General features: G+C 42.5%; 2 protein-coding genes across 8 annotated transcripts; both read left to right on the top strand.

Moving 5' to 3' along the window:
- The first annotated feature begins 584 nt into the window (after positions 1-584).
- Positions 585-2,283, top strand: LOC133846506 (NADH dehydrogenase [ubiquinone] 1 alpha subcomplex subunit 9, mitochondrial). Its single transcript, XM_062281523.1, is given in 6 exon segments — positions 585-770; positions 882-1,186; positions 1,188-1,330; positions 1,386-1,431; positions 1,433-1,752; positions 1,807-2,283. Coding segments are annotated over 6 exon segments (1,248 nt in total). The 5' UTR covers positions 585-730; the 3' UTR covers positions 2,201-2,283.
- Positions 2,284-2,389: 106 nt separating this feature from the next.
- LOC133846504 (uncharacterized) lies at positions 2,390-11,633 on the top strand. Of its 7 annotated transcripts, none has more exons than XM_062281520.1 (6): positions 6,352-6,499; positions 6,552-6,862; positions 6,939-7,775; positions 9,196-9,683; positions 9,751-10,290; positions 10,482-11,633. In XM_062281520.1, exons 3-6 carry the CDS (start codon positions 7,004-7,006, stop codon positions 11,082-11,084), a joined length of 2,403 nt encoding a protein of 800 aa, XP_062137504.1. In that variant the 5' UTR covers positions 6,352-6,499; positions 6,552-6,862; positions 6,939-7,003; the 3' UTR covers positions 11,085-11,633. The 7 variants fall into 7 exon arrangements, with proteins under 7 accessions (XP_062137506.1, XP_062137500.1, XP_062137504.1 ...); XM_062281519.1 differs by having other exon boundaries at positions 6,357-6,746; positions 6,806-6,862; XM_062281518.1 differs by having other exon boundaries at positions 6,357-6,752; positions 6,806-6,862.
- Positions 11,634-12,412: the final 779 nt, after the last annotated feature.

Raw genomic sequence — 12,412 nt, 5'->3', positions numbered from 1 at the left:
AACAATTTTTATAAATAAACGTTTTTATAATACAACCGCTAGCTACTTTAACGCGCCAAAACTAAACTCCGTTATTCTACATACATAGTTTTCTGATCTGGCAGCGCTCTATGACCGTTAAATGAATTAATTAAATACCTAGGCAATATATAATGCAATACATCATTTATAGTCAAATAAATAAGCTTAATTGGTCATATCCTTATGTCTATATTATGGAGAAAACAATTAATTATGGAGTTTGACAAAAGTCGCTTGTTTAAACTTGTTTTTAACCAAACTGTACAGTTTTATTCTTATTTTGAAAAGTCTTATACCAAAAAATACCAAAAATTGTTTTGCGTTCATTGAACAGCTGATACGAAAAGTGTTCTGCGAGCATTCTGCGAGCATACTCCAAATTAATATTCGAGTAATTTGTTGATTATAAATGCTTTCGATAATATTGACAATTGTTTAGGTATATGAAATTGTTATTTTATGTACAATCTTTCATTTGACAAATTTTTACGAAAATTGCTAAGCGTGGCCAAGCTAATATTTTGTATATTTGCATATGAGCTGTAGTTTTGGTATATTTCGAAATCTTCGGCCACACAGCTGACATATCGAGGCTGTGTTTTCGTTCTCCCCCCGACCACCACCAGACTGAAATATCTGTGTGGAAAAATATTAAAAACAATTACAAATAGTGAACTTACCTCGTTGGTGGAACGTGCGCCGCAACAATATGGCTGCCATAGTACTGACTAGGAACATGCAGCTGGCAAGTAAGTTCGTTTAGAGCATTGCAGCCACCTCAAAAAGGGGGCCCGCAAAAATTATGTAATGTTCGCTTGCAGTTTCACTTGATCTCCATTAATTTCCACGATGAATTGTAGAGCACCATAGCAGCGGTGTCGTCGGTGTATTGTGCATGCGCGGCTATGCTGCCGCAGCACCAGATGCGGACGCGCCACGTCCACTGAAGACAACTAATCTGTCGGCAATGAAGCGCGGTACCGGTGGACGCAGCAGTTTCAATGGCATTGTGGCCACTGTGTTTGGAGCCACCGGCTTTGTGGGACGTTATGTGTGCAATAAGCTGGGCAAGCAGGGCACTCAATTGATATTGCCTTATCGTGGCGATGACTCCGAAGTGATTCGCTTGAAGGTTGTCGGTGATTTGGGTCAAGTGCTCTTCCATTTTTTACAATTTGGAGGATCCACGCTCAATTCGCGAGGCCGTCAAACACTCGAATGTTGTCATCAATCTGGTTGGACGTGACTATGAGACGAAGAACTTCAAATTCAAGGATGTGAATGTGAATGGTGCTGCACGTTTGGCCAGGTGAGCAAGACCTAATTGATTCAAAGAGGCTAAACTAATGTAACTGTTGTTTTAGCATTTGCCGTGATGCAGGAGTGGAGCGCTTCATCCATGTGTCCTCCCCTTAATGTGGAAGCAAACCCCAAGCCGGTTTACGTGTCTGGCGGCAGCCAATGGCTGAAGACCAAATACGAGGGTGAGCTGCAGGTGCGCGATGCCTTCCCCAATGCCACAATCATTCGGCCAGCCGATATCTATGGCTCCGAGGATCGCTTCTTGCGCTACTACGCACACATCTGGCGTCGTCAGTTCCGCTCCATGCCGTTGTGGCGCAACGGAGAGGCAACTGTGAAACAGCCTGTCTTTGTTTCTGATGTGGCACAGGCTATTGTCAATGCCGCTAAGGATCCCGACAGTGCTGGTCGCATCTATCAGGCTGTGGGGTGAGCGAGAGTAGAATATATCATTAGTTTTTGATTTTATTAATTCCCTTTCAGTCCTAAGCGTTATCAGCTGAGCGAACTCGTCGATTGGTTCCATCGTCTGATGCGTAAGGATCAGAAACGTTGGGGTTACCAGCGCTACGATTTGCGTTACGATCCCACCTTCATGCTCAAGGTGAAGTTCACTAATCTGATCTGTCCAGGAGCCCCAATTGGTGGTCTGTCTGTGGATCGTGTGGAGCGTGAGTATATCACCGATAAGGTGCTGCCTGGTGTGCCGACGCTGGAGGATTTGGGTGTGCAGCTAACGAATATGGAGGATCAAGTGCCATGGGAGTTGCGTCCATATCGTGCTGCCTTGTACTACGATGCGGAATTGGGTGAATTTGAGACGCCGCCGCCACCAAAAACGATTGAATCGCGCGACGAGCAGCGTTTGTTTGCCTAAACGGTGTTGTTGCTATTTGTGGGAACTTCTTAGTGCGTTTATCACTTTAAATAAAATGTCTGATAATTAAAACAACAACAAAATCTTAGTTAATTACTTTAAAAATCTGTTATTTATTTGGAATAGTTTTGGGCAGTCCGTAAGCTTAACTGCGCATTGTTTACAACACTGCCAACAATCGGCAGCGGCAACATCGTTATGCAATACTTAGAGTCGAGTGTTGCCATATCGTGTTATTTGGACGACGCAACCCTAGACAAAAAAAAACCAAAACAAAGGCACATTTCGGCAGATGCAGGCAACACTTGCAAACATTTTTGAGGTAATTCTTATTTCCTAGCGGCAAAAGCTTTTGCAGTTTTCCTTCAACCTTACGCCTGTGCAAGCCAGCTGTGTGTGACACGGAAAATTTGCACGGCCACAGCGCCGGAAAATTCGATTTCAGAAGTGTCAACTTCTTTTATTCTTTCTCTTAAGTGAAAAGCAAAAAGTGCACGCGTTCGGTACAAAAACGCTATTTGTATATGTGTGAAGTGCAATTTTAAAGTGTGTGTGTGTGTGCGTGTGTGTTTGTGAAATGCTGCGCGCTAACACAAAAAAATGGCAAGTGCAAGTGCAGCATAATTATGAAAGCTGAATATACACAAGAAGCGTCATCGTCGCCTAATGTGTATAATAAGTGTAGTGACAAATCAAATTTATTATTATTTTTATTAGCTAATGCAGCAGACAATAACAAGAATAAATTTGCATTCTACGAATTTGAAATTGAAATCGAAGTGAGCCGCATCAATTTCATAACAGATAAATCGATCAAAGCGCCAACGCCAACGTCAGCGTCAGCAGCGTCCCACCAATACAACGAAAGCCCTGGGCAAACGAAAGTCTCGTCGTCGTTTAGTGCGGGGGCGTCGGGTGTTACGGGAGGTGTTGTAACGCCGCAAATCATCTGGTGGGCTGAGCAGCAGAGGGCCGTCATCGTCAGCATCAGCTGTGACGCCTGCAGCAAAAGTAACGGCATCAAAAAGCTCTGCACGCGCAGACAGCAAAGCGCAAGTCAACAGCGACAGCAACAACAAAGTCCAAAGCAGCAGCAGCATAATAATTATCATCAGCAGCAGCATCTTCATCATCATCGTCGTCATAATAAATTACGTTATTGTGTGCGCAGCAAAAGCCTCGCGCTATTCTTAGACTATTTGCGCGAATTTGTCTCCGGCAGCGGCGGCTACGTCAAAGACCACGCCCACGATCAAGAGCAACAAAAATCAACGCCTTCAGTACCTCATCGTCGTCTGCAGTTGCAGTCGCTGCCTGCGTCGGCGTCGTTGGTGCAAAGTAAAGCAGCTAGTAGTAACACAAACGTCAACGCTTGCAACGGTTTCGAGTATAAAACCAAAATTTATGCTTTATATCGTCACGTCCAGATTAGTGGCACGTCGGGTCAAGTGCAACAGCAACAGCAGCTGAAAGTCGCTGCAATACAATTGCGCTTTCTCAAAATGCTGCTTGCCGCTGCTGCCACCGCCGGCGCTGGCGCCGCTGCTAACGCAAGTAATCAAATTGGGTCCGCAGCAGCAGTGCTGCCGCCATCGTCGACCGCGCTGCCGGCTGCTGCGATGCTGCAGGATCATAACCATCAGTTGACCATCAACAACTGTTCACAGTCGCCGCAGCCGGGCGAGCGCATTTCGTCAGGTGAGTGCAAAAGAGAAGAAAAACAATGAAGAAAGCTCGACTTTCAAATACCCGCTACCCCATTAATTCCAATTAGCAATTACAGTTGTTTACAAAGTGTTACAAGACAGAACAGAAACTATAAATGTCATATAACGACGCTGTTAAATTTACGCCATTCAAATTGGTTTGCCGATAATCAAAGTTGTGGGAATTACGTATATTGACGTTATGCCAAAATTTATGACTAAATAATATATTTACGACTCGATTAGGCGATGCTAATTTCCGAAACACTTGATCTGCAGGCACTTATAAGATATATGTAGGTCAACAGCTGCAGACACTAATCATGAATATATATGACGTTGTATAATACTCCTTCTGCCCGTTAAATACTTAGTTATAATTACTGATGGCATTAAATACCCTTTTCTGTTTAGAAACAGCGGGTATAAAAAAGAGGCAACGCTTTCAATTGAAGCTTTTTTCTAATAACTCTCTTCGTTCTCGCGTTCTCTCTCCCACTCTCAATTACTGTGTAACGGATTGCAGCACCACGCTACTCTCTCGAGTTCGTTGCCGTCGTCTGTTTATTTTGGTTTTGTGCGGCATTTTCATGTTATATTTTTATTTATACTTTTTATACATCAACACATATCTAGATATCTATACGTACATATATGTTGTGCACAAGCTCTTCAAAGTTTGTTGACTCTTACGTAACATAGATACATATGTGGATTGTGTTTGTTTAGCCTTCGCCTTGGCCATTAAACGTTTATGCCAAATCTTAATTTATTAGCCACAATTGCAGTGCTTTAAATAGTCAACACGAATCATAACATTTTTTTTGTCTACACAGCGTCATGGGGTTTTCAACAAACAAATTTCTTAGAAGATTTCATGCAGAAATTTAACGGTCACCGAAATTTTCCATTGCGGCGCGTCGTCTGCCTGCTGCCAAAGCAAAATGCTGAGAATACGAATAAACAAGTGAAAACGAAAACAGAAAAAGCCCAGGAATAGTGCACGATATAAGCAAACACGTGCAGTCACTAACACACAGAGATACATACTCAAAAGTTAAAAAAGAGAGACTGTGAGGCGACGTATAAATATTGCTTAATCCTATACTTTGTAGCGAAGCTGACACAGGGCAGGGTTGGGCCCAAAAATTGTTGGCGTTTATGAATTAAGCAAACATTTTATTAAGTTTCAATTACAATGCTTACACAAATGTGTTTAAAACAGCCACTAGAATAAGAATACTTAAGTATTCCTTTTCAGTCTAGGAATTCTTTTTAAAAACAACCCGCAGCTCTCAAAACCGCTCCTGTCTAGCGCAAGCAAACAGTCACAAATACATACATACATACGTATGTTTGGACTTGTGCAATGCGCACACACATATTTCCTGTGTGTGTGTGTGTGTGTGTGTGTGTGAAGCTTTATCTCATTCTACGCTTTCTTGCTCTATTCCACGCTTGTTTTTATTGTCTCAGCTTTCAGACAGTTTGCCGGCTGTGCTTTTTTTTGTTTTTATTTCTCCTCAGATAAATTTCTGCGTCAGGCTCAGCTGAAGGCCAATAATGGAAATGCCCAGTGAAAAGCATTTGTGTGTCTGTGTGTGTCGCATTCATAGATAACAGATACCGAGTGTGGTTTATTATCTAGGTGCTGTATCGAGAGATATGCTAGGCGACCAGCTGTGAATTGAGTAATCGGCGGATAGAATATCAAAACGAAATGCAGAGAACATCTGAGCAGTGTGTAGTATTATAGAACACCCTCACTGAGCTGTAATCAATAGACCTAGGCCTTGATAAGTAATCCTCTCACCCCATTTAGTGTAGTTTTTTTTTAGCTTTCATTTTCACTTTTAGCTCTATGCTGGCCATGAGCATTTCTATGGGTTTTAATCAATTTGGGGGCACAGCTAGTATTATGTATTATCATCTGCCGTTAACTAGTTACGTCTAGCATTTAGAAATCTCCCTCCAATTTTTGTGCCATTGAACCTGGAAATATTCACTTATCTCGCACATTAATTAATGTGTTGCTAAGCAAAAATGTAAAAAAAAAATCGTTTTCGGACCTTGAAATCTTAATCAGCAATACAGTGATCGAATTTTAAGCCGCGCTTGCATTTTTTACTCTAACGTCGCAGATCTTTCAGTTATTCCGCAGTTTGACGAGATGTAAATAACGAATAGTATAGAACCATTTGTAAGATTTCCATTTGTTGTGGAACTTTTCCCATGTAAGACAAATGTGCGAAAATATGCAAATCTCAAAATGGTTCGTTTTCGAGCTCAATTAGGCTACCAAAATTCTAATACACTTAAAAGATCGATGGTATTAGCTATGAGTAGGGTTTTGAGACTTATATTTAATATTGTTAATAAATGACATTTACTCAGTTTTGTTAGGAATATAATACTAATAAACTATTATACAAAATTTGTTGTAATTTTCTGAGATCTAGTCTTTTTTATAAAAATCTTCAATTGTGGAATCAAAAATTTCAATAAACTTTCGGTGCAAAATTGTTGATAATGTATTAAAACCTAAATATGCAAGATAAAAAAGCTCAACACACTGATTTAGTATTGTAATGAGGTATATTCCAATGTAAAAGCGCCAGGCTAACAAAATTACAGCTTTTTTTGAGGGTATTGCAACATCGGTGAGCTTTTCAAAACACAAAGTGAGCGCGAGAGTTGGAGCAGTGGGAGAGAGATAGGAAGCGAAGAGTGCGAGCGTTGGAATGGCAAAGCAAAGCATAAACTACGATTAACGGCGACTGTTGCCGGTGCCGGCAAGAGCGAGAGTGACAAAGAGAAAGAGAGAGAGCGCGAGCGAGAGAGTAAGAGTGAGTGAATTCTTTTCTTACTACCGCGTCGACTGAACGTAGTTTCATTATAGAAAACCACGTTGCGTCGATCGGACACGCGCTCCGCTTGATCCGAATCCATTGAAATTGTAAAGTCCCTGGAAACATTCCTTTAACTGAAAGACACTCGACACTAACTTGGGAATTTATTGCAATATGTTTCAGGTACAGCCAAAGCCAAAGTCAAGTCAATCGGAACAGCAGTCGCTGCACCAGCCAAAGTCGAGCTAATGGAGGCCATGAAGAAATTAGATGCGGATCTGGTGGCATTATTTGCCACCGCCGGTGAGCCCAAAATGGAGCAACTAAAGAAGAAGCAACAGCAACAACTGTGGCCGGAACCGGAGCTTGCTGATCAGGAATTGCCCACAGTGGAGGAAGAAGACCAAGAGCAGCTGCTGCAGGAACAAGAACTGGCAACGCCGGAGCTGTTCAAGAAGGTGAACGCAGTGCAGCTTCATCTGGAGGCATTGACACTCCAACCGGAGGGCACCAAGCGCATGGAGTTGCTGCAGAACGAAGTGCGTCCCATCTTCACGGTCGAGTGTCAGCTGTCCGATGATCTGATTCGTTCCGTGCCCCGCACTCCCATGTTTCACCTGATGCAATTCGAGTCGGAGAAGTTCCAGAGTCTTACGCAATGCACTCGCTTCGGACAGACGCAGCAGCGTGAGGTGCACCTGCAGGAGATGGCTGCCGATCAGGAGATGATGATGGGCAGCATTTATTTCACCATTTGGTGGCGTGAACCCGGCACTTGTCTCAACGAGCTGCTCGGCATGGGTCGCCTGCCATTGGCAGAGCTTTATCAGGCATCGCTGTTGGAGCAATGCAAGTGCATTGTGATTCAACGGCGTGATGTCCATTTGGCCAGCTTGTATCTGAAGATTAGCCTGCGGGCAGATCAGCAATTGATGCTCAGCAAGGCTTTGGCCGAGAGCAACAACAACAATAACAACAACAACAGCAATGACAAGAACTACCACAGCGCAGCTGCCGCAGGTGAATATATTTGACTAAATTCGCGTGGGTGCAAACAGCTGCAACAACCACAACAACAACAACAGTCAGAACAACAACCACCACAACAACAACAACCACGACACAACAACCTCAAAAGCAACCCAAACAAGAATAACTATTACAACCAAAACCAAATCATTGATCTGTTGACGTCTCTGATCATCCTTTTGACGGCCGTTATAAAAGCGCTGCCCATCATCATGTTAAGCTCAATAAATAATTTTCATTTGAATCGGAAAAACGAAGAAAACAAAACCAAAAACTGTCTCGTCTTTTTATGATTTTTTTTTCGTTGTTTTGTTATATTCATTTAGCTTTCTGACGACAAAGCAGCTAGCTCTAGCCAATATTTGTTTATATTCATTTATGTTTATTTATAATGTTCAATTTTAAGTTGGCTGCACAGTGGGCTGAAAGCTGCAGTAACTTTTAACCTTACATTGGCAACATTATGCCCAAATTTTTGCATGGCTTAACAATATTTTTTTGTTGTTTTGCCAAACTTTGATAACGATTTTGTGATACTAATATTTAAACCACTTTTTTTATTTAATTTATATTACTTTTAATACAACGTGTTCATAATTTGTAAGTTTATTTTATACGTTGTTATAACAAACGGAAACTTCTGATTTGTTTGATTATAATCTGATTATTATGCAATTATGCAATTTTTGTTACTTACATACATAAATATTGTAATTGCGATTACTACGCGACGAATCTCATTTTTAAGTTTATTTGTACAAATATTTTGCTTTTTGTTACCTATTATCTTAAATATTTTACTGTGATCGCATATAAACTAAAAAGGAAATGTTATTTTGTTTTTGATGATATATTATTATTATTACTAATTTTTCTTACAAAATTTGTTTGTTTTTTGTCATTGTTTTTAATATTTTCTTGAACTAAACCGGAACTGTTATTTTCATGAATTTCAACTATTTATTTTTGGAGCTCTGCTTTCAACCCACTGTGCTTTGCGGTATTCTAACTGTTGGCCTGGCCAAGACCGCGGCTTCCTCATACCGCATCTTTATTTACTTATAGTAAATACGAGAAATCCAGTTATCAATACATGAGATGAGCACATGGTTTAATCGCTCGTGCACGGTTCCATTCACTTGATTCGCTCGATTGTCATCGACAATCTCACTTTTATATAGTCCCCTTAACCCCCATAACCTCCCGCCAAGATGCCGCCGCTGCTGATGCCTCATTCCATCCTGGGTTTGACTGTCGTCAGGCGCAGCAGGCGATGGGTGATAACGTTGAATCAGTATTTCTTTTTTCATACGCTTTTTCGCCAGCGTTCTTTATTGGGCGGGTTCAAGGTGCAATTGCTTTCATCTGACGCTAATCTTCGTGTGCTTTCTCTTCTTTTTTTCTTTTGCAGCCAACAACAATAAGAATAATAACAGCAACAACAACAACAATAGCAACAGCAACAGCCACGAAAGCAATTCAACCAAGGCAGCTTCAACACCAACGCCGCCAGAGCCAACTAAAAATAATAACAACAAAGCCACATTGGACAGCGTGAATTTCATGGCCGAGACGACCAAAGTGCGTCTGCTGCGTGGCTATATCTACGCCAGCGAGATGCGACATCTGTCAGCAGCCGATGCCGATGGCTGCAAGGAGCTGGTGTTGCAACCGTTTTGGCAATCCGAGTCGCTGACGGTGCCCGTTAATCCGCAAGGCAATTTCCAGCTCCAAGAGCAATTTGCCATCATCAACGATGAGAAGTTTCTGCACAGCGTGGAGCGACAGCAGCTGGTTCTGGACCTGCGTCCGCTAGGTGGCAAAGCGAAGCTGCCACTGCATCAGTTCTACATCGCCTACAAAGACGCCAGCATCACCAATCACTTGTTCAAGGGCAAAGTAAGTGAAATCACTCCACACAATTGAAGACATTAATCTACTCTCTCTCTCTCTCTGTCTCTGACAGCTGCCTGTGATTTCAATTGATGGCTGGACGCCCATTGTGCATCCGGAGACACAGGCACAGCTGGGTGAACTGAAGGTGCTGCTGGCCATTGGCAGCGAGGCGCAGATAGCGCAATTGAAGCAGCTGCGTGGCTTTGATCAGGAAAACAATCAAGAACAGCCGCAGCGACGCACCTCAGATCTGCTTGACATGCTGCAGAATGCACTCAGTGCTCCGGTGCCAACGCCGCTTCCCCCGCCAGCTGTGGTGGGCAATAAATTCAGCTTCAGTTTGCATATTGTGGGTGCAGCGGGGCTGCCCTTGAATCCCGGCTATGGCAAATCGGGCAAGAAGCAGGCCAAACGTCAGGCGGCTGCCAAACGTTTTCCGCCCAACGAGCCGCCCAACACGTATGTGACCTTTCAGGCGTTGAGCTGCAATGCACAGACGTACAAGTCGCACGAGGGCTTGGTCTATGCCACGCCCATTGTGGAGCGTTCAACGACACCGCAGTGGCACAGCAAATTCCAGGTGGAAATCGGCGCTGACTACTTAAGCAATGTGAGTGGCAGTTGAAATTTAAATTTGAATTCAAATCTAGTATATACGGCATATAAATCTATTTATACGGCAACGCTGGTACGTTAAGTTGGCCTCAACTCAATTGGGTGATCTGGCAGCGCTATCTAACGTACCGAAAATGCATTAAGTTGGCTGCAACTGATTTGCTCTTTCTCCTTGCTCTTTTGCAGCCACAAAAGCTCTTTGTGCTCAAGCTCTGGAAGAAGACAGCTTTGAGCGCTGGCACAAGCACGGAACCCACACCTCTAGAGGATGCCATAATTGGTTTTGCTGCCCTTAATCTCAATCGCAGCAACACTGGTGGCTTTCCCAGTGGCTGGCACAACATCGTGGACTTCAATGGCCGCGTCACTGGCGGCTTGGAGATCCATGTGCAACCGATGCCTGCTGCGACTGCATCGGGGGGTAATGTGGACAGTGCCATCGATCAGTTTGAGCAAACGCTGGAGCTGCGACATTTGCAGCTCGGCCAGGCCATTAAGCGTAAGTATACGGAGCTGGAGCAAATCTCGAATAGATTGCGCACACGTCTCGTTGATGTGACGGGTCAGCCACTGCAATCCCAAGGGCTTGATGTGGACGCTGTCTTGGGTAATTGGCAGCCGGATGAAATGCAGCAGGGATTCGAGGATGATGAGTTGGTGGCAGATTTCGAGCGTGCTCTGCGCACGCCAACGCCACCGTTAGATTCGACGGATGCCACAGATATAGCGGAGTCAGCGCAACCCACCGCACAAAGCCGCCATCCTGCCGACGATGCTGGCAAGGAATAGCCCATGCTAAGGCTCAATTATCTAGCGTATACTAGAAGATATAGTCAAAACTCTTTTTCACTCTCTCGATGTCTACGAAACAGGCTCAAACGTAGTTATATGATCTTTAGATAACCGTCTATACACACCATACATACATACAATTATATAAACCTAGTTCTATATATACACACACGTGCGCATTAATATATATATTGTCATGTGCTGTACTTAAATTGGCAAATCGTTTTGCCATAAATTCACTCACCTTTCAATATGGCTGTCTGTCTCTTAGCAAGAAATCAAAGCTCGTAATGAATCGATCACCAGGCGATCGGTTCGTTCTCACTTGTCAACAATGAACAAACAACAATAATTTTTCATTATTGTACAAGTCAAACTGCGTTATTCAAAATATCCGACAGCAGAACCTCTCCCAAAAAAATGAAGAAAAAACAAACAAGTTTTGGCATGAGTTGCCATATATGTATTAGTTTTGAAACTGTGTTAATCACCTAAGTATTTAGTCACTATTACTTAATACAAATTAAATGCTATGCAACATAATAAAATGCTTGTTTTATTTATCAACATGAGTTTCCCATTGCGAATGAGAAAGTAACCGATGCAGCCAACTTAACGTATATTTTGAATTACCGCTGGGGTTGCCAGATCGCTGCATTTTTGGCCATTGAACTCATTTGAGTTTTGTTTTGTGGATAGGAGATATTCTACAACTTATAAGCATTTAACCATTCGTATGATAGTTAACCGACGAAGTGCTTTCTGATAATTGCAATTCCTCAAGTGTTTTATTGCCATTAAATTGCACTTATTTCATCATATACAAAAGTAGCTGTTTGATTTGTGCTGATAAACGCTAAATGACGCTTGGCGTTTTTACCAATGCAAACAACAGTTATTTGAAAAAAAAAATACACATGTTAGTCACTCTTCGTATTCGACCATGACCCCAAAATCGCAGCGAATAAATCGCGGAGCCAATAAATCGCGCGCGAATAAATCGCGAGGCAAATAAATCGCGTGGCGAATAAAACGCGGGGCGAATAAATCGCGGGGCGAATAAATCGCAAGCGAATCGCGCGCGAATAATCCGCGAGCGAATCGCGCGGACATTTTTCTTGGTCAAAAGAATATCATAGACGCACTTGGACAAAATATTTAAAACAAAAAGAAACAAGTAAGAAAGTTACAGTCGAGTGTGCTCGACTGTGAGATACCCGCTACCCAAATTTAATAAAGCCAAAATATTGCGGTATCATTTTCAAAATATACCGAAAATACTAAAAATATACCGAATGATATGTTTGGTATATCGATATAGTACA

The sequence above is a fragment of the Drosophila sulfurigaster genome, chromosome 3 (genome assembly GCF_023558435.1).
Source record: "Drosophila sulfurigaster albostrigata strain 15112-1811.04 chromosome 3, ASM2355843v2, whole genome shotgun sequence".
Taxonomy (NCBI): domain Eukaryota; kingdom Metazoa; phylum Arthropoda; class Insecta; order Diptera; family Drosophilidae; genus Drosophila; species Drosophila sulfurigaster.
This window is presented reverse-complemented; position numbering and strand designations above follow the sequence as displayed.